At 39.2% G+C, this 22,121-nt stretch overlaps 4 protein-coding genes across 6 annotated transcripts; 1 reads left to right on the top strand and 3 right to left on the bottom strand.

Moving 5' to 3' along the window:
* Positions 1-1,677: 1,677 nt before the first annotated feature.
* Positions 1,678-5,538, bottom strand: LOC133845666 (carbohydrate sulfotransferase 11). 3 transcript variants are annotated; one of them, XM_062280217.1, is made up of 3 exons: positions 5,437-5,538; positions 4,226-4,812; positions 1,678-3,537 (listed from the first exon to the last, which is right to left on the bottom strand). In XM_062280217.1, exons 2-3 carry the CDS (start codon positions 4,761-4,763, stop codon positions 2,729-2,731), a joined length of 1,347 nt encoding a protein of 448 aa, XP_062136201.1. In that variant the 5' UTR covers positions 4,764-4,812; positions 5,437-5,538; the 3' UTR covers positions 1,678-2,728. The 3 variants fall into 3 exon arrangements, with proteins under 3 accessions (XP_062136201.1, XP_062136194.1, XP_062136210.1); XM_062280210.1 differs by having other exon boundaries at positions 5,368-5,533; XM_062280226.1 differs by having other exon boundaries at positions 5,475-5,528.
* A 639-nt stretch (positions 5,539-6,177) lies between these two features.
* On the bottom strand, positions 6,178-17,810 carry LOC133845528 (uncharacterized). Its single transcript, XM_062280010.1, has 5 exons — positions 17,579-17,810; positions 16,135-17,511; positions 11,150-16,072; positions 10,566-11,075; positions 6,178-8,762 (listed from the first exon to the last, which is right to left on the bottom strand). Exons 1-5 carry the CDS (start codon positions 17,793-17,795, stop codon positions 8,710-8,712), a joined length of 7,080 nt encoding a protein of 2,359 aa, XP_062135994.1. The 5' UTR covers positions 17,796-17,810; the 3' UTR covers positions 6,178-8,709.
* Positions 17,811-20,164: 2,354 nt separating this feature from the next.
* Positions 20,165-20,913, top strand: LOC133845764 (cytochrome c oxidase subunit 6C-1). Its single transcript, XM_062280328.1, has 3 exons — positions 20,165-20,305; positions 20,511-20,702; positions 20,772-20,913. The coding sequence occupies exons 2-3, from the start codon at positions 20,530-20,532 to the stop codon at positions 20,833-20,835; spliced, it is 237 nt and encodes a 78-aa protein (XP_062136312.1). The 5' UTR covers positions 20,165-20,305; positions 20,511-20,529; the 3' UTR covers positions 20,836-20,913.
* An 88-nt stretch (positions 20,914-21,001) lies between these two features.
* LOC133845735 (acylphosphatase-2) lies at positions 21,002-21,939 on the bottom strand. The gene is made up of 3 exons (XM_062280296.1): positions 21,633-21,939; positions 21,294-21,420; positions 21,002-21,221 (listed from the first exon to the last, which is right to left on the bottom strand). The coding sequence occupies exons 1-3, from the start codon at positions 21,694-21,696 to the stop codon at positions 21,107-21,109; spliced, it is 306 nt and encodes a 101-aa protein (XP_062136280.1). The 5' UTR covers positions 21,697-21,939; the 3' UTR covers positions 21,002-21,106.
* Positions 21,940-22,121: the final 182 nt, after the last annotated feature.

Genomic DNA, 22,121 nt, shown 5'->3' with positions numbered 1-22,121 from the left:
ATATATTTTTGTTCTATCCACGACGTTGCTTGTGCACTCTAAATTGCTAGTGAATGGATCAAATATATTACTTGAGCCGAAAAGTGTTGCTGAGGGTATTGAAAAGGGGAAATGTCCTCAGTGAGTTCTATGTCTCTGGCAGCATCAGACATAGGCGTCTTTATGGAATGTTAAGCGATTTAAAGACAATTATCGAAGAGCATAGCGTCGACAATGATCTTAGATTTGCATCGATTGATTGCAACAAACATAAAAGGTTCTGTGTCGAAAGGAATATCTCAAGTTATCCATCTTTAGGGTTCTTCAGTAAAAGTGATATAATATACAAAGAATTTAACAGCTCTGTTGATCTCTACACATTACTGAGATTCGTTAAATTGCCCTACAGCGCTATCACAACAATGTGTAGATCGGGACAAGTTCTTCAGTTATCAGCTAAAAGTTTTAGTTCAACGATATTCAAGGGCATGTTCTTTATTAAATTTTACCTAACTAACTGTCAACACTGCGTTGCACTGGAATCCGTGTGGAATCAATTAGCAAATGAGTTGAAGAATGAAAACATTTTGTGCATCGCCAAATACAATTGTGACGAGGACAGGTCGATTTGCAAGGATTTCAATATCAAAGTTGTGCCAACACTCTTGTGGTTCGAGGAAGGAAAGAAAGTCCGACAGTACAAGGGAGACTCAAGTGTGGAATCTTTAAAAGAATTTGCTGAAGAAATGATCGCATATAATGGCACTTATAAGTCGGGTAGATCTTTCTCAGCGAATATGGATAGTCAACTTATTCTACTCGTATGTGGTTTTACAATTATCAGTCCTTATACACAATTTTAATATTGTTTGAAGATTTAGATCTTGGACTATGGAAAAAGCGTATAACAACAACGTGACTTGCGGATAAGAGTGTAATGTAAATAATGTAAGCGAAAAAAATAAAGTATACCACATATTTTAATATTTTCTGTACTGATGTGATAGAAATTTCGAAATACATATATTTTAAATTTTCCATATATAGTTATCAGTTTTAACTAGATTATAACAAGTAACAAAGCTACAGTCGAATGTGCTCGACTTTATTCATAAAATACACCGAAAAATACCGGAAAAATACTGAAATATGGTATATTAATATAGTGCCATTCAAAATAAATATCAAGTGCTGTCGAAAATAAATAATATTTCTGGTTCGTTTAGTCTCTTAGATTTTGGTGTTTATATGGACGGACGGATAGGCAGACATGTATCGCTTTATCTGTTGACGCTGATCAAGAATATATATAGACCTTATCGGTTCTTCTGCCTGTTACATACGTTTCCTGGAGGCGCAAATTTAGAATACCCTTTATACCCTATCGGTTCATATGGGTATGGTTATGGGTATAAAAATCTGAGTAAATGGTACATCTTAATAGCTGGGATCGTCCTTATGTGTAGAGATTCACATTCAGTTATAGAGGGCTGGCCATGGATGATGAAGTGATTTCGATTGATTTAGTTTTAGATTAGGATTTTAGTCACTACAAACAGATCCCAAATGCTAATAATACTAAATATTTAAAAGACCTAATCAGTTTTTAAAAAAAAAGAGCCGAAGTCGAGTGTTGTCTTGGCTCCTCTATTGACAGTTGTATTAGAGTTGTATTAGAGATGTATTTATTATTTTATTTATTAGGTTCACAACGAAAAAGTTAAAAATACTTATATAATTAGAATACTTAATACCATGTATCCCTATTTTAATTTTTGAAATACAATCCAAAATGAGTATATTAGTTTAGTATAATATTTATATTTATATCTCAAACATCACATGAAAAGTTTCTAGTTTTTCAACTTGTGAATTTGTGATCGTTATCCATGTAATATAATTCACAAAACCCCCTTTTTTTTTTGGTTTTTTTATATTTTTATCGGTATTAGAGGCCTTGGAAAAAACATCCAGTCCTCAAAAGTTAAAGACGTAGATGAAGACCTGTTTATTAACGTAAGTGCAAATATCTATGTAATAGGTATTTTGTTTCTGAATGTATATATTTATAAAAGGATCACGTAGATCTTGTCGGAAGGAGGGAGGGGGAGGAATAGGCAATGTGACTAATGAGATCTTCATACATATCTGTGGGTACATAAAGATTCACAAATGTACATAGTTATATGTATGTGTAGGTTTGTTGGGTCCTTTGCGATCCTTGCGATATTTGTCTAGAGGTTGGTGAGTGCGTTTGTATGTACGCACAATGTAAGTATATACATATATATATGTATACATCAATGCTCTTATGTTAATAGCTTGTAAATAAATTATTTAAGTAAAAGTTGTAAGGTGTGACTGTAAATTGTAAGTACTTAGCACTAACTAATGCCGCATTCCGCATGTTGCATGTCGCAACGGCACCTAAAAAGATGCTTGGCATTTGGGCTGTAAATATACTTCGGCTTTTTTCCATTTTAATGAAAAAAATTCATCAAAATGCATCATTCTAACTACATATACATCTTGTTCTTGTTCAATTTTGGCGTTATCTAAGGGAGGTCGAAAATTGTACGTTTTTGGAAAACGCTAATTTTGGCATTTTTTTTAGTAAACGGTAAATTTGGTTGCTTCGGTTGGGTTTCTGTTACAGTTTCGGTTACGGTTACGATTCATTTGTGTTCGTTTAAAAGGTACATGAATTAGATTGTTAATCGCATCTTGACGCGATCTTGAGCAAAAACATTTAGTCTGCTTCAGTAGCAGTTGCCAGAGATGTGGAAACAGGCGTTGTAACGAATGTTGCAGTCCCTGCTCCGATTCCAGTTCCAGTTGCACTACCACTACCAGTTCCAGTTCCGGTTCGAGCTGTTTGTGTACTTTGTTCGAGGGACCAGGGATGCACCATGTCGTAATACTTGAGGAAGTCGTAATCAAACAGCTCGAAATCGATGCGATATATCTTGAGTAATTGGTCCAATGTTGTGCGATCGAGATCGGCAAAATAGCGTTCCACCAGTGCCTCAGACTTGATGCCACTGCGAGCTAAATTTCCAATTTTGCGCAACTTGCGCCTGGGCAGCTTTCCCAGTAGCAGCGATTCAAGACCCGCCTGCCGTATGATAAACTCGGAGTCCCGTTGAAATGTTTCGGTTTTGCCAATGATGCTGAAATTCACACTACACGGCGTACAGAAGCTGTAAACTGGCGCCCAGTGCTCATCAAAGCGACGTCCGGCCTTGTGCTCCTGTATTAAAAAGCGCATAAACTCTTCAAATGTGGGCCCACAGCGTGGCCAGGGACCTCCCATGCTCCGGCGTCTAAAGCGATGGACAATTTTGGTGCCTAGCGCCTTATAGAAGCTGTTCCGATTGCCCTCCAGCTTATTGCGATAAGCGCTAAGGATACGCTCAAACGGATCGCGTACAAACAAAAAGGATAGAGCACTGGGCAAAAGTTCCAGCAGTTCGGCTAACTCCGGACGAGGGAAACGTTGTCTTGCCAATTCCAGAGGCTGCACCTCAGTTCGTTGTAAATATTTCAGATCGTAACCAGCTGTTAGTAATAGAAAGGTTTTATTAGAACTTAAATTCACTGAGCGATATGATAAAAAGAAATAGTTATCTACAGTCGTACGTGCTGAACAGCCAGATTTGCGCTACCTTTTTTTTTACAGAATATAAAATACTCATTCATAGAATGAATGTGACTATACTATACACTTCCTTGGATAATATGGATTGGATATGTGTATTGACTTTAATGTGTGTATATCCGCATAACCATAGGAAAATGTGTGTAACAAGCTGAAGAAAGCCTCTCCAACCCCATTATGGATCAAAGAATCTGCTGAGCCTATGTATATAGCAATGTTCCTCTGTCTGGCTACCATATGAACAACTAGATCTCAGAGACTGCAAGAAATTTTTAGATTTTTTTCTGTTGCACACAGATGAAATTTGCTTTGCTTACGAAAATGGAAAAACTTATAGCAAGCGTTATTTTAAAGGTACTAAAAATTTGCTTACGATCAAATGAAAACTAGAAGTTTTTGTAGGTACGCGTATTTGAAATGATGTTTTACTAGCTGAAATTAATAATAATGCGCTGTCATCATCCTGATGGATCACGAATATGTTATTTTGACAGCATTTTAAATGCAATAAGTCCTGCGCTGCGTTATGGGGCCGAAGATGCTTAAATATAGTATAATATATGTATGTGAGCTACAAGTTATACTTACCCAGTATGTTAAAGTAATACATCCATGTGCTGCTTGCAGCCTTGAAAACATTGCACCACACAAGATTATTGTGGCCGGGCGAGATGAAAAATTCCCATGGATTCGGTGGATACTTTTCCTGTAACTTATATCGCTCGCACACGGTCGCCAAGTGGTCGCGACGTAACTTTAAATCTCGTTCAGTGCGACTGTGAAGCTCCTCAGAGTACTCGTAGACTGGATTAAGCGTGCTCGCTGGAGCTGCGGTTGTTTTTCTGGCCATTGATGAGGTGCCGTTAGCACGGCTTAAGTCCAAGCGTTTCTGATCAAGTAGACGTTGGCGTTGCGATTGTTGTCGCTTCAGCTTGAGCTGTTGCTTTGATGGCTCCGAGTACTCCGCCGCCTCCAATGCCACGGCGGCTGTTGCTCGCTCACGATGCTCGAAAGCATTGAGCGATTCGCGAAAAAGAAATGCAAAGTAGCAGACGCCGACCAAAACACAGGTGCCTATTTTCAGGTACGCATGTAGGCGCCGTCCTGATCGCAAGCGGATCTGCATTTTGAGGACTCAGATCCTTCTTTTTCAACATCCACTACATGTTCCAGATCTGCATTTGAAAAAAATAATAAAAATACATATATCATCTGGCGTTTAATGGCAAACCCCATTGCAATCACATTCCTAGCAAGCAAAGACCCACAATAACGTGACCTGTAACACACTCCAACGAGTGTAACACACTCCCGTTGCGAACCGACACTTGTTGGTGTGTGTACATACATACGCACATACACGAAAACATATATATATATGTATGCACGGATACCTCTATACATTAGAGCACACACACATACACAGCTGGGTAGTTGGCAACGTACGTCACTCTTGAAGTACGCACAGATATATGAAAATATATGTGCGCATACATACATACACATTTATTTACTCAGCACTCGAAAAATAGGACACCATCCTTAAGTGTCAACATTTGCTTTTGTTTCTATGAGATTTCTTGTTGTCACTCTCAGTTTGACTAACCACGTCTCCTTCTGTCCACATTTCCACTATTGCTTTATTTATAAAAGTAATATCGCTCATTTTGTCGAGTGTTTAGCAGATACACTTAAGGTTTAAGTATCTTTAATTTTCGCATTAAAAATACCTATAGTAATGCGCAGTGTCCGGTTACTGCGAAGCGTTGTATCTGTAAGTCTATACTTAAAATTACCACCTGGGAGTATTGGTATCCTTATTCACGTATGTACATACTGCAAGAGACTAGCAGCTCGGCCGTGCTGCTCCCATCGACTACTCGCACTCAACTGCCGCGTGCCTCTTTGTGGTCCGCTTGTGATACTTTAATCCAAAGTCCAAGTCGCCTCTAGTTTCTGTGCGCAGGCGCATGGAGAGTAATTACTGCGTCTGAGTAAGAGTAAAGAATATATTCTCGCTATTGCCCAGTCGCATCACACCATGTCTTATCGCCCAACATTTTACGTTGGTTGATCTACATATTAATCCTGAAATATTTTCTCTCTCATAGAATTCACTTATTATCTTTAGATAGATAGATTGTAAATAAATAAAGACTAGAAAAAAAATATTTTCTAAGTCATTGTTTGAAAATACCAAACATTTGTAAAGTTGTTTATTCCTACCTTTGGTGAATATTTCAATTCGCGGTCGAGACGATTCAACTGGAAGATCTCTGTCATTGCAACATGAAATTAAATTGTTCCCCAGAATGTATACAGGCACCACAATAGTTATCAATTCCGAAAGTTTAATAAAAATCAAAGTATAATTTTTGCATTTTTGTGTATATTAAATCTTTGTATTTTCTTTTTTCTTTCTATAAATAATTGTTTACTTTAAAGTACAAACAAATAATTAATAATAAACTTCTAATACTACGTTTTAAGACACTTTCGTTTTTTTGTTGTTCATCATCTTGTGTTGTTGTTTAATGCAATTTGTTTTAAAATATATTATTTTCTTGTTGTTTTTATATATGTGTGGGTGTATGTCTTTGTTGCATGGATTTGTGTGTATGTATCTTTTTTTATTTCTGTATTGTTATATAAAAATTAAATATCCTTTATACAACTGCCTTTAACGTTCTTGCAATTATTTGTTGTGATAAATTTAAGTTTTTTGTTGCTGTTAATTATTGTTATTGCGCTTGTGTGGGAAATATGTGAAAACGGCAAAATATGCTTCAAGTATGTTGCATCCATTAGTTTTATTGTTTTTGGGGGCCTTAGTATGCATAAACGAATTCGCTTTTTATATGTAATCGTGTATACATAAAATTAATATATACATATATCGGTACTATATATGCACGTTATTCTAAGGGGTATGTACGTTTTTTTGTGTTTTCTTTTTCTTTTTTAAAATAAACATGTACAAAGTATCAAAAGACTTATTGAATATAGCAATCATACAATACACATAAGATAATAATGTTGAACAATATGTATATATATGTGTGAAGAAATTTGTATACACGTACACACGATATATGTACATGTATGTAAATAAATATAATACAAGTATAAATATTTATTTATTCATAGACATACATATATAAATATGTATGTATATATTTAAATGTGTTTGTTTAGCGCTTTTCTTTTGCTGTGCATCTTTGTTTTCCCCTTATTTGTTCAAATAACATTTAGCAAAAATAGAGCCTGCCTTATTTACAATACAATTTTTGCTTTTGTAATTTATTTTCTTCTTTTTGTTTTGTTTAAGCAAAATATATAACTTTATATACGATTTGTGTTTCATCTAATTGTATATAAGTATATACAGATTGTATTCAATCACTTCACAAAATGACAAACACTTTTCTTAATTTTCTCTCTGGATACCAAGTTTTATATCCCATCTTTTTCTTGACTAACTTATTACAGAGGTTTTTATGTGCATATATTGATAGTTTATAATATGTATGACTTACAATTTAGCTTTTAGAACTAAAAAACAAATTTTTTCCAAACAACTCAAACTTATATGAGATATATATATGTATATATATGGAATTACATATAAATAAATATATATAATTATATATATACACACATATATAAATATATAAAACTATAGACTATCTGTATATCGTGTGCATATATACTATTTATGTATGAAATTATTGAATACAAAAATATTGTAAATATATGGTCTGCTTTTATATATGTTGGACTTGAATTACCATGCTTAAGATAATATTTTATATATGTTGCATTTATCAGAAATAGGTCTATATATACAATAGCTGAGATGTGAAAATAAACTACGCATGCGTGCCAGAACAGAACAGGATGATTCGTCTGGATTTATATTATATTTCTGCATATATCTGCTTTTCAACTAATTTGTTCAATGTTTTTCTTCTTTTTTTTTTGAGCTATACACAAATTGTCTGTTCCACTTGACTAGCAAATTTATTTACCAAGGGAGAATTGATGAAAAGTAGAGCTAAATAAGCAGTGAGTAGTGTCAAATCTAAAATTAAAGGTAAAGGTAAAGAATCCATAATCATGCGCGTTTAACTAGATGGGCGTATGAGTGTGATGCTGCTCGCTTTAAGATGCAACATTATTGCAACCTTTGGGTATAACTAACTATACAAAATATTCAAAATGTTTATCTCTCTTTTTAATTACAAAACGAAAGCGAAAATTCAAGCTTTTGCATGTATATATAGATGTGTGTAATTACTATTTACAAAGCCTTAGGAAGCAACATTATAAACAATTGTAGATTTAAACGCCACTAGGCCAATTGCGACGAGCTGCTGTTGACGGCACGGTCATCAGTGGTCACACTTGACTCAGTAGTAAACTCCTGGAAGCTTAGCCCAAAATTGTTGTTTAATGGCACTATGCTGGTAATAACATCGCTTACATCTCGCCATTGCTGGTGCTGGTTCTGGTGCGGCTGATGCTTACCAGAATTTGCAATTGGGTTCGTATGGCTGCCATTGACATCGAGCTCATCATTGTTATTATCGCTCAGTATGTTGTTCAGGCACATATTAAACTCATCATAGTCCACATAGTTGCCTCCGCATTCTGAAGATGAGGCAACATTGCCCAGTTCTGGCATTAGCAAGCTAACCGCATCGATATTCACATCAGCTTCCGTGTAGCTACTACTTTTAATGTTGTGATAAGCCAGCAAACGCATATGATCGGGATCGGGATCATCCATTTCCTCGTAACCAAGACCACTTTGATCTGTAGTCTCAATAAGACTCAGGGCTGAAGACAGATCAATGAGATCTTCCTCTAGATCACCAGAGTCGTCATCACCGTTGCTGTTCACCTCCAATTCGCCGTTAAAGTTTTGCGCCTGGACCAAAGGAAAACCAGTACTGATATCAAACCGCTCTGCAACAACGTCCAGGTCAATCAGCTCAATCAAGTCATCCTCGTTAGCATCATTCGAATGGTTCAAACTCTTAGCCAAGGCGCAAAGCTCTGGTCACTTGTAGTCACGCGATGTTCTTCTCCGTCGTCCCCTCGGTCAGCATGGATTCTCCAATTACTACAACAAAAGGCATACAATTTAGACAAACGGTTTTCTTAAGTATTAGTATATAAGTCGATAATTAAATTTCTCTTAAGTGATTTTTTAGTCAACTTGTAACTCTTTTTTGCATGCAAAAAATATATTATCATTCTTGTCCAAAGTGTCCGTTACTCTAGATCTATTATCTCATACTCTTAATCTGGTTTTGAGAAAACTGAGATCTTCCACCACAGACCTTTTAGAATTCTCTTCTATAGTGGTCAAAGGTTTTCAAAACAAATTTTAGGCTGACCTCATATACATATACCGATTAAATTAAAGCTTTGACTCTGTTAACCACTGTATTAGATAAAACAAATTAAAGTGTTTCCGCTTAACTTCCTTTTAATTATTTCCTCAAAAAGTTATTTTAACTAAGCCCGTCTGGTGTTCCTCAGGGTTACCATCTCGGTCCCCTTAATGTTATTCTATATTCTAACATTTTAATGCTGATGTGTCAAGATTAACCTGATCTTGATCTCTTCCATAATTTTTAATCATACTTTTAATTTGTTTCCTCTCATTAGAGTAGACGATAAGAATTTTTTTAGGAATTCTATTTGCTTTTAGGCCAACATTTGACTAACACTTATTTTAATTAGGGTTACTCAAGGTCATGAATTCATCAAGCGATGGACAATATAATTCATAACTCTTGTACGAAAAAGCTGTTTTACTGCTGCTTCTCTGTTCAATTTTGGAGTAAATATAGATCGTACAAATGATATTTGTGTTGAGAGGCTTCAACTGGGTTCCATGAAGTGGGTTACTCTAAATTTAAATCTCACATTAAATTGTCTTTCCCGGAGAGTCACACTTGTAGTTGTACACCCTCGATTATCGCTTATCCTCTATACATTCAAATACTGTTTACATGAGCCTTTTCTCTCGCTTATCTCCCAAGCTCTGTATAACCAACTACTCTAAGCATTTGCATTTTCTAGTCTTCTGCTGTACTTTTGACGCAGAGGTATCATATTTTAATATATCTAGCTCTGTTGTATCATATTTCACAAAGAATTTATAATTAACATGGTGTGGAAACTGAAACAACTAACGATCCTTTCATGTAATCTTATTGCTTTTTTTCTGAGTATCACTTAACTCATACAGTGAATGCTAAATTATATTCCTTTTGTTTAAATACTCCAAGAATTCTCAATTCATAAATTACTGAATTTATACGTTTCAATTGATAATTTATTTTAACTATAAGATTCTTAAAAGGTTTTTATACCCGCTACCCATTGGGTAGAAGGGTATTATAACTTTGTGCCGGCAGGAAATGTATATAACAGGTAGAAGAAGGCATCTGCGACCCTATAAAGTATTTATATTCTTGATCAGCATCTATAGCCGAGACGATCTAGCCAAGTCCGTCTGTGTGTCTGTCCGTATGAAACACTGGATCTCAGAGACTATAAGAGTTAGAGCCATAATTTTTTTCGACAGCATTTGTCAAGTTTGTTTCAAAATATTGTCACGCCCACTTCCGCCCCCGCAAATCAAAACATCAAATAACAAGTGTAATTTTAAAGCTAAAGCTGCCAATTTCGGTATATTATGCCGTCTATGGTATATTTCGATATACCAAATATACCACTCGGTATATTTGTAGTATTTTTTAGTATTTTCGGAATATTTTGAAAATAATACCGCAACATTTTCGTTTTATTCAAAATAAGTTGTGGGTATCTCACAGTCGAGCACACTCTACTGTAGCTTTCATTGTCGACTCTAAATAAATAAATAAAAACAAAAATATAAAAATTAACTCACCTGCACTACGTGTTTTACGGCGCGCTTCAGCTACACTTTCGATAATTGCATTTGCTGCATTTGTCGAATTATTCACACCAACCACTCCAGAACCGCTCCCTGCAGTTTTACCTGGTGTGCCTTTGGGTTCAGCAGCGGCAGCTGCAGCCGCAGCAGCAGCAGCAGCATTGCTGCGACTAAAGATGATCTTGTTGGCAGCCGCGCTTGCTCGCACACTCCTTCTCGTTCCAATTTTCTCATCTGTTGGCGAAGTGGCATTCACAACATTATTATTGTTTGCTAAACTGTGGCTGCTGTTGTTACTGGTCGCAGCTGCTGCTGTTGCCCCACGTGTTGCATGCACTATACTTGTGTTATTATTGGTGCTGCTATGGTTATTGATGGTAGATGTTACTGCTGTCGACGTAGAATTGTTGACCGTTTGCAATCCACTATTGATTGTGTGAGTTGTAACCTGTGCTTTTACTGTCTTCTGCATCTGAGTGGGGGTAGCATTCAAGTGGATTGCTTCTGAAAAAGAAATGCGAATTATGTACTTAAGAATACGAAATATTATTTATAGTCTAAACTCTGTTTAAGCTTACTTTGCTGTTGTTGTGGCGGATGCACTACATTTCTTCGTGTTACGGTTGTGGTTTTATCCTCTACTTGTGTCTTTGAATTACGCACTTTGCCCGCCACTTCAATCAGCGGTTCGTCTGAGTCGGAAGACTCAATCTCAATCTTCTTCGTTATCATATGATTGACAGCGGTCTCAGTTGTCTCTGTATTGTTATTATTATTGCTGATTCGTGTACGTTTACTATTGCTGGTAATCGAATCAACGAAAAGTGTAGCATCGTTGACGGCACCATCATTGCTACTGCCGCACTCGGACTCCTGACGCCGCCGCTTGTTGTTGTTGTGAATAGGCGTTGGTGTGCCACTCAAGCGGGGACTTGGAATCGATGATAACCGCGATGTGCTTCTCACCAAAATGGTGGACGACGTTGTTGTGGCCGAAGTTGATGTTGCCGTTGTTGTTGCTATTGTCGTTAGCTGCTGAGTTTCTGGGCTGGTTTTAAGTGCATCTAATGGACTTTCTAAGCGACTGCTCGCGCGTGTTCTTATACGCGACGTCTCCGAATCTGACTGCGCAGGTATTTCAATTGATATAGGCTGTAGTGACTCAGTCTGGGGTTTCTCTTTCTCCTCCTTTTCGAACTCGTTCTCCTTTTTTTTATGTGCAATTGTAGGCTTCTCTTCGGTTTTAGATTCTGATTGAGTTGAAGCACAAACTTTTGGTTTATTTTCTTCTTCCACTGCAGTTGGCTCTTTCTTAATGGAAAGCAGTGTTGTCGATAGTTCCTCCTGCTTGATCTTCTCTACTCTCGCTTTCATTGCAGCTTCACTTTTCGGTTCCGTGTCAGAAGTAACTGTAATTTTCCTGTCCAAAACATCAATATTGTCCGTCAATTTCTTGATGAGATCATCGTCTTCGAGCATATCAATATTCTCGCCATTTAATTTTTCATTCTGAGATGTTATTGTTGTCGACAAGTTATAACCACCACTACCCATGATTGCCGCCGCCGTTTCTTTGAGTACGCTGGCCACAATATTCTCCAAATCATCGGGAAAGTCTCCCTCCATTTTGGCCAGTGCTTTTTCAATCTCATCGTCAGCATGTTGCTGTTGCTGTTGAAGTTTACTACTATGACAACTGGTTGTTGTTGTTGTTTCCATAGCAGCACAAACAGTTGCCGATTGTATTATCGTTGCAGCCGCTGCTCCTCCCGTCGTCACTTTACTGGAAATTTGTTGCTGTTGAAGCTGTATAGGGCTGCTTGAGGTTTGCTGGTGCGGGCTTTTTTCCGAGAGCGCATCCATTGACTCTATTCCACTATCTTCACCACCGCCGCCATTATTGCCATGACCAGGAGTGCCATTGCTGGCCGGCGAGTTTCGTAAAGTGTTGACTAAAACAGACGAGGGTGTCGGAGACGCAGTGCTGCTTGGTCCACTAATAGTCACCGCTTGCTGTTGACTCACATGGTTATGTTGCTTGGGTTGTGTTGATGACACTATTGCTGCTACATTGCCCAGCTCATGGCCATTGTTAATCAGGTTGGTGGAGTTCATGGAAAGAGCAACTGCTCCTGGTAGTTTTCTGTCGCCAAGCATGGGCGGTAATGTTGTTGTTGTAGCTGTCGTGGTCGCTGATGTAGATGATGTGCTAACAGTTATCATAGTTGCTGCATCGACGCTGCTGTTTGACGCCTGTTGTTTAGTTATTTCGACACGCTTCAGCGTCGTCGCACTGGGCAACATTGTTACGGCCGCCGCCAGTTGTTGTTGCTGCTGTTGCTGCTGTTTCTGTAGCTGCAGCTGTTGCACGGCGGTTATGTATGGCGGCGGCTTATGGTTTTTTGTCATCGGCTTGCCACCCAAAATGGGTGTGATCGTCGCTGCTGTCTTGATGGGGTTCTTTAGACTTAAGTTGTTGAGCAAGCGATTGTTGTTACTGGCAATGGCATTGTTGTTACTCGTACTATTGTTGCTGTTGCTGTTATTGGTGGTGGCTGGGTTGCTGCTTATTGCGCTAAGCGTAATGCTGCTTGGCAAAGAGGTGGCGATCTTGCTGAGCTGCTGTTGTTGCTGCAATTGTAATGTCGTCGTCGTCGTAGTACCAGAATTTGTAGATCCCACAGTCAACAATTGTCCATCCTGGCCGACTTGCGCCTGTGTTTTGTGCGCCTCAACAATAGCGCTGATAGTAAGACCATTCTTGCCAGCCACAATTGTTGTAGTCTTCGCATTTGTTGCTGATTGCAAAGGCGGTGGCGGAGGTGGAGGCGCCTGAGTAGTCTTCTGAATTAGTACTCCTGGAGTGCTGGGCAAACCATTGACATGCGTTGCAGGTGTTAACTTAGTCTGCTTGTTGTCTGAAGCTCCATCCATTAGCAGTATTTGGTGTTGCTGCTGTGCCCCGCCTTGATCACTAAATGTACGTTTCAGCTGTCGCATTTTTTGATCTTCATCGACAACTGTGGTTGTGGCTTTCTTTCTGTCTTTTCGTGTATTTTTCACTACAACTGAATTTTTGCCACGCAGACGAATTTGAAGCGGCGGCACACGAGGCTCATTCATTCCGACAGTAACCGCCTGCTGTTGTCCAGTTTGCTGATGTTGTTGTTGTTGAACATTGATGTAGACTGGATGATGTTGTTGAGGCTGATGTTGTTGCTGTTGCTGTTGTACATTTTGGTGATGCGTCTGAGAAGTAGGCAACGTTAGCAAATGTGTTTGCAATGGCATTGGCTGCTGTTGTTGTTGCACATGATTACCATCCACTATGGCATTCAGTTGAATATGCTGCTGCTGTTGTTGTTGTTGCTGCTCAAAAACTGCTTGCGTCATTTCGACTTTATCGAGCTTGAGACGCAACTTTATCTTCTCATCGGCAATCGCTGTAGCTGCAGCGGTTGCCACAGTTTTAGATTTTCCATTGCCCTTCGCACGTTCACGCTTTGGTTTTGGAGTCGTCGTTGCTGTTGCGTCCTTTGTTTTGCGCTCCTTAACACCCTGTTGTAGTTTCTCACGCAATAGATTTTGTTTCGTCGTCTTCTTGTTGTTATTACCACCAGGTACGAGAGAATTTGTTGCACCACTTCCAACTATCGGAGAACTGTTCCCAGAACGCTGCGAGTCTGAGATGATGCCGGTCAAGTGAACCTGTTGCTGTGGAATTTGTTGTGTTTGCACTTGCATGGGATGACATGAGTTGGCGATTTGATGCTTCTGGTTTTGATTCTGCTGACTTTGTACATTGGTATGATTAAGTTTTAGTTGCTGCGGTGCTTTCCTTGAACGGCTAGACGCAGATTTATTAGATGCAAGGGAGTCACGAGAGCGCTCCTGATCGCTGGTAACAGCTGCCGGCAACTGCTGACCACCAGACATTGCTGAGTTTGAATCTTCTTCGGAGAAGAGATTGCTCGGCAGAAGCATGTCATTAGCAGGATTAAACCCAGCGTAGCTGCTGCTGCTCGACATACTCCGAAAATTTAACTGCGTTGTCTCTTGTTCGGCCTCCGTATCGCTATCATCGCTGACCATTGGCTCCATATCGCCCGTGTGCGGATTAATAATGAATTGCTTTTGTTGCACATTTCCGCCAACACGTTGTGGTTGTTGTTGCCCCAATTTCTTTTGAACTACCACTTGTGCATTGGTATGATGTACTTGTTGCTGTTGCACTTGAATTGGTTGCTGTTGTACTCGATGAGAGAGGTGCTGCTGCTGCTGCAGCTGAATCTGGCGCTGTAACTGATGTCTTTGCTGTTGTTGTTGTTGCAGTTGGAGTTGTTGCAATTGTGTTAGTTGAGTTCTATGTTGTTGCTGTTGATGCAAGATTTGCTGTTGTTGATTATAGGGCTGCATTTCGAGTATTTGTGATTGTTGATGCGTCTGCTGATGCTGTTGTTGTTGGAGGGATTGGTGTTGTTCCACCATGCAGCCAGGCGTTTCTTGCAACGTACTAAGTGCATCACCCACATCCATTCCAACTGCCGACAAATTGTCTTCAATCAAATCCAAGTCTAAATCCTTAGCATCCTGCAGTAACGATTCAAGCTCATTTTTATCCTCGAGGCTAAGCGTTGAGTCGAGATCACAGTTTAGAGTCGGTAGTAAAGCATCCAAATCATTGGTAGTTAAGGCGTCAAGGTCGGACAATGAAATCAAAGGATCATTCAAACTATGGCCAACGTTTGAAGTGTTCGCAACATTTGTTTGAGGTTGTGCTTGCTGTGTCCCCAATTGTTGTTGCGCTGCCATTGACAGCATTTGTTGCTGTTGCTGCTGTTGTTGTTGTTGCTGCCGTTGCCCTCCCGGCACTGATATAATCTCAGCTGCATTCGTTGCCGATTGCGTTGTTGAGCCGTTGGCTGAATGAATTTGCTGCTGCTGCAAGTTGTATTGCAACTGATAACGTGTAAACTCCTGGAAACTGCTCTTAGTAACCGAGTCCATCGGTTTACTAAGTGCAGGCCATCTTGAACTACCCGCCGCCGCAGCCTGGTTGTAATCTGGAGGCGGAGGTAGAGGGATCTGAGCATTGCCCGCGCCCGTTACAGGTACAAGGTGTGGATTTTGCAAATTAGAGATTGAAGACAGCTCTTTTTGCTGTTGTTGTTGTTGTTGTTGATGATGAAGCTGCGCAAGTTGCTGCGGGTGTGGGCTATTGGGTGCTGTCGAAGGCGACAGCAGATTTGCTGGCTGCGTAGACTGATGATTAGCCATTAACGGACTGTGCATCGAGTGGTGGCTAGAGGCAGGTGAGTGGGCAATCGGCGACGCTCGACCATGAGGCATAAATTGTTGCGGCGTCTGTGGCGAGGACAATGGCATGCTCATAAGGCGCTGTTGCTGCTGTTGCTGATGCGTCGGAGGGGGTAGACCTCCTCGAATTTGCTGTTGTCTCAACTGTTGCTGTGGCTGCTGTAGGCTTAGATTACTGAAGCAATCTATGAAAATATAAAATACTATTAAATTCAACTTTCTGTTTCATGTCTGCTCAATATCTTACCATTTGGCTGTTGTGTAAGAAACTGCTGCTGTTGATGTTGTTGTTGAGGAGGCATAAATCGCGGCTGCATACCCTGCAGCTGATGTTGCCGTTGTTGATGAACCTGCTGCTGTTGTTGGTGACGCAAGGTAGCCACTTGCTGAAAGCGATGTGTTGACCCACCTGGATACATATTCGCAGTGTTGTTGGGACTGAGGAGGAGCGGTTGCTGCTGATGCTGAATGTTACGCATAACCAAGGGGCCTCCTCCTGTAGGGGATGATGGCACAACGGCATTATTCGACGCATTCCCGTTGTCAATCGTTGCTGCTGGTGTCATAACGAAATCGCTTGGAGTCGCCGAGGAGCACCGCATTGGCGAGTTTGAATTTATCATTTGAGCGCTAGGACTCATACTGACAATGGGTGATTGTGGTGTTGTTGGCGCTGACATTTGGGGCGATTTCAATTGATTACTAGTCATCACATTTCCGTCGTTTTGCAACAGATTAACTAACAATGGCGATGATATTGCAATGTTATTACTGCCTGTTGACGTGGTTGTTGGCGAAGCAGTGGCTGATGACGATGTTGGCATATGATGATAGCTTAGAGTTGCCTTTGTACCCGCACTTGCTGCGACAGCTGTAGCACTACTATTGCTTGATGCTTGATTCAGACTCGAATTTGAATTCGGTCCCAGACCAGGATATGGCGGTGGCGGATGTATGAACTGAGATTTATTCGAGACTGCCGCAGCACCGATTCCCGTCGCCGCCGCAGTCGCCTCGCCGTTTGGCGAAGTTTCATTACCTAACAGCTTGAGAGTAACATTCGGAGGAGGAATCGGTGGTGGGCCCAGGCCGCCAATGACAGATGTGCCTGTGGCCGCCGTACCCGTCGTTTCTCTGCCCTGCAAGACACGTGCTTGCCGCATACTTTCAAATGGAAAATCCGTTGGCACATTAAGCGTACCTACAGGCGAAGGCAACAGCGGTACCTTGCCCTCCATGGGACACACTGTGTTCGGCGACTTAAAGATGGGGGGCGTCGTGGCGGCACTGCTATTATTGTACTGCGATGGGAGCGTCTGCGGCGGCGGCAACGGCAGCGTTGGCTGTGCCATTATTTTCTGCTGCTGTTGCTGCGACAATGCATCTCGCCGCTGCTGTTGTTGTTGGCCTAAGATTGCATCGTTTTGCATCGACAGTTGCGTGAGTCGCTGATGTTGCTGTTGCTGAACATAAGCTGCCTTGCTGGTACTGGGGCCATCAAATGTGGGTACTGCCGATAGTTGCGCCGACCCACTGGCACCAGTAACGCCAACGGTGAGAGCGGCTTTGTTGGAAGACGTGCCAGCCGCCTCAATTGCACCGCCTGCGACATCGCTTAAATTATCTGTCAAAAATTGAGACAAATCCATTTTACAATATAACTATTTAACAAAAAATATCGATATACTTACCCTTTACTTTAATATCTTGTCCTCCAACTTTTAAAGTTATCACAGAATCGCCTTCAGGCTGCACGGACAGAATACCCAGGGCTCGCAGAGTGGGATTGCCCTCGGCGGCCAGTTGACGCAGTCGTAGAACTGCATCCCATGGGAGAGACACCGATATCCGTACTGACGGTTCAATCTGCTGCAAGTCGTCATCGAATCGAGGGGTTAAAATATACATTTAATTAAGTGAGTCAACTAAATAAAAACAAAAATATATTTTCATCGAAAACTCGGCTTTCTTCAAGCATAATAAGGAGGGAAGAAGCAAAATTAGGAGAGTAAAATGACTAGTAATCTATCGACTTATCGATTACATATCGTCTTGTCTATAGATGATTGCATTTCTTTTTATGCAGCCCTGGGAAACGAAACTAAGTGTAATAATCGTATTTTCCAACTGCTTACAACGAAAATGTATATTCATAAAAACAAAATAATATTTCTTTTTCATTTTACAACGATGCACAAACTTTTTTTTTGGCATGTTACACTAAACAAGACAGCGAATATAAAAAACCAATTAAACATTTTGACATTTCTGTTTTGTGCTGCAGCTTCGCTCACCGTGCGAGCGAGATGGTTATATGAACTTCTTGGAAATTCCAACAACAATTAATTTTAACAACAGAAATATAATATGCATTTCAATGCACAATTCATCTAGTCAATGCATTTAAAAAGTATAAGCTTAGGATTTAAATCTTATTTCTAAGCTGGCCTAATTAAAAAAACATCACGCTGTTTATTCGAGGCCACAGGTTGCTCACGCTCTCATTTTGGCCTCTTTTTGTTATCGATACCTCGACGTCGCCATTTTTCTTCCGACTTGGAAGGGTGTGTGGTGTGTGTGCAAGAGGGAAACGGTAACCAAAATACTGCTCTGTGGCTGTTGGCCACCGTCTTCGTTCGTAAACGGCAAGCAGCGGATCGTGCCTCAATAAAATCCCAAAAAATAGACACACACACATGTATAAATACATTGAACGCATGACACGTCCAAAAAGATTTTTTTCGTTTTGTTCTGTAAACGAACACTACATGGGTGACGCAAGTGATTAATAAGCAACAGCGACCATTCTCACCACCCGTAACTTCTTTGCAGCAAATGCAATAGCAGATCAGCTGTTATTGCAAACTTGATGGCGGCAAAAAAGAAAGAAAGCTCAGTACTTAACAGGGTGAAAGGCACATATAGGCGACTTGGATTGGACTTATAACTCACCTGTTTAAGTGGCATATCATCACACGGCAATCGCACCCGTCGTAGCAAATTTAATTGGCAATGTGATGCACAAATGTTGCATTTAACACAAATCACTCACAATTCTGCTTGGTATTTAGATTTGAATAATAACGAATGCCTAAGGAAATCATCGTGACCATCAAATGATTTCCAAATTAGAACTCGTTCGCTGTGTTTTTCTCGTCCTTTGTTGCACTTAAGCAATAGCATGTTTGCACCACGCGCATTTTCTACTAAATCTTCAATTTTTTAATAATAATAATGGTACACAAAGCAAATCCAAACTGTTTCTTCTTAAATTGCCTACAATTTTTGTTGTTACTGCTGCTGTTGTTGTCTTGTACACGCACACATGCATAAATACAAATATATATATATTTATATGCAATTGTTATTTTACTCGACTTAACTTTAACCTCTACAACATCTTTGTTGTTCCCGACGCGTATTTCGGATTAACACAACGTGTGGCAAGGGAGAGGGCGCGGGCGGACAGAAGCACTGGGCGCTCCTCTGCTGCTTTTTCTGCTGCGGCCGATTGCGATTTTCGTCAGTTTTTCAACGTTATTAAATGCTGCTAACTGCATACAAACGCGAACGTTGCTATTTACAAATAATAGAATGCACTTTTCACAGCTTTTTAGTACATTTTTGTGGTCATACAATTATCTACTTTATGCATAGAGAATAATAATATTGCTTTTCACTGGCACAGAATCTTTTTTTGTCACGATTTGCGATTCGTATAAAAATTTGTATCGTAAATTAAAACGTTATACGAGCTCTTTTAAAGTTTGTAACCACATAAGCATGTAATTGATTATTTAAATCTGATTTTAAGCTTATTGCTATTGGTATAGCGTACTCTTTTTGTTGTTTATTTTGTACAAAAATCTTGTTAATTATTGAAATTCCACGAACAATAACAACCGCCATTTGCATTCGCCTTCTGTGGTAGCCATTTTTATTTTCCAGCCAATGTTAACCTACTAAATTTGTACAAAATATACTAAATATTACTTAAGTGTTGATTTTCAGGGCTACCATATCAAACAAATAAAAATAAGATGGGTGCGACATAATGTTTATTATTGAATTTCCTTAACGAAGAAAATGTTAAACTTTAAAGAATACGCAAATTGATAAACAATTTTTTTCTCACATTTTCCGTAAAAAAGTATCGATAAATCAAAAATGAATATAGAAAACATAATATTTCCAAGTTAGAGGCAACAATTAATTAATAGAAATATTAAATTCTTATTCTTATTATTTTTATAAATACAGTGGCCTAAATTGTTAAATTGTTTTGAATATCCCACTGAACTATGTATGTAAGCATTAAGATATAACTTAATATTCTCAGCGTGTGGCAACAGTCTGGCAACATTAATTTAGCATTTATAAAGTCTGGTAAGGTCAAAAATTAGATATTCTTTGCGAATGTAAGTAATGTGTGATTGAAATTAATTTCATTTAAAAAAAATTGTGTCCAAGTAATAAAATAGTTCATTCAAAAAAAAAAAACAATTCATTATATACGGACAAGTTGTTGTACACCCATTGTTGTTCCCATAATTAAACAGCGATCTACGCGACTCTTACACAAAAGGTTACATAACAGCTGACTACTGAAAATTTTATTTTCAGCCTCCTTAGTAAATTGAACATGGCCAACACTCCAGCAGCATCGAGCAGCGCCGGACCTGTTCTGCGTGGTCTACACAATGCCACCATCAAGCGTAATTTGGCTGTGGCACTCGGTCTGACCGCCGTCATTACGGTTGCTTTTAAAGTTCTGGTCAATGATCCAAAGAAAGCCGCCTATGCAGAATTCTACCAGTGAGTATTGAATATACAAATGTACATAGCTGTCAACCTGTCGTCTAAAATATTTTATATGGCTTACAGAAAATATGACGCAAACAAATCCTTTGAGCGCATGAAGGCCGCAGGCCGTTTCCAATCGTGCTAAACGAGCTATGGATTAGTATAAGACATAAAGTGTGTAACTTTGTTGTATTGAAAACTAAATAAGAGTTCAATTCTCAAATTTTCTCTTGTGCGTCTTTGTTAGAATTGTAAAGGAGGAAGAGGACAAGATGTTTTTACCTTTTTACTTAGTCAAGGACGTTGCTGTGTCGGTTTTAAAACCATTTATTTACTGATTTTTACAATCTTATCAAAATAGTGCACATAACAAACACAAAAACTAGAAATAGAAATATGTATATTTGCCCGCGGACTTAAAATCTAATGGCGAAATCCTTGTAATCTAGTCGATTCAAATTGCTTTGATTTCGCAGCTCGCATCGTTCGATTTGACAGCCCGGCGAACCTTCATTGGATAGCCATTCGATCCTACATTAATATCGATTGTTATCAGTACTTCAAAAGCTGTGCCAACAAGAGTAAGTTCGGTTTGTTACATACATTTTATCCACCTCCACTTTGGGCCCCTGCATTTTTCCTACTATTGTGCCACGCTTACTGTTTTTCACCCATCCAGTGATTCCTGCCTTGGTGCAACGGTCTCGCGTGTCTTTTGTAAGATTCAAGCCTGTCAATTACACATAAATTTAAGAATGAATTATTGATTTTATAGATGTTGCTTACTAGATAGTACAACAAAGCAAAACCAAGGACATCAATGTAGCTTATTTTTAGCACTGGGTGCGATCAATGTCTGCTCTGGTCACGTTGCTAGCAATGGGTACATCTGATGAGAATTGTACATTTTGCAAACTACAACTAGCAATTTGCTACTTTTACCTTGAACATGGCCATACACCTCGAACTCCAGAGTGATCAATTGGCGAATATCCGGAATGCCCATTGTGTCTGGCGTGCAAGAGAGTTTCCTTCTGATTATATAAAACGAAGTGTGAATGAAATCACAGAGAACTTTGTAATCCTCAATGTTACGATTGGACTTCTTTTTAATTCGATAAAAGCACGAATCTTTAGACAAGTAGTTATTGAAATTTGTTAACTGTATATTCTAAAAATAATTTTTTTAACGAGAATCTGCAATTTAGTGAGTATGATTTTTAGCAACGCGACGTTGAATTCAAACTAAAATGCCAATTTTCTTTGTTTCACGCTTTGCTAGCAATATCAATTGCTTTCTATTTTGCGCTTTCGATTTGTATTTACGTATTTATTTTAGCTGCGCATTTTTTCGCCCAGTTTCCTTTTACTTTTTATTTTAAGCAAATTGGCCTTACGGTTCGAGAATGTTTATCACTGGGTACCCTACGA

This window comes from Drosophila sulfurigaster, chromosome 2L, assembly GCF_023558435.1.
Source record: "Drosophila sulfurigaster albostrigata strain 15112-1811.04 chromosome 2L, ASM2355843v2, whole genome shotgun sequence".
Taxonomy (NCBI): Eukaryota; Metazoa; Arthropoda; class Insecta; order Diptera; family Drosophilidae; genus Drosophila; species Drosophila sulfurigaster.
This window is presented reverse-complemented; position numbering and strand designations above follow the sequence as displayed.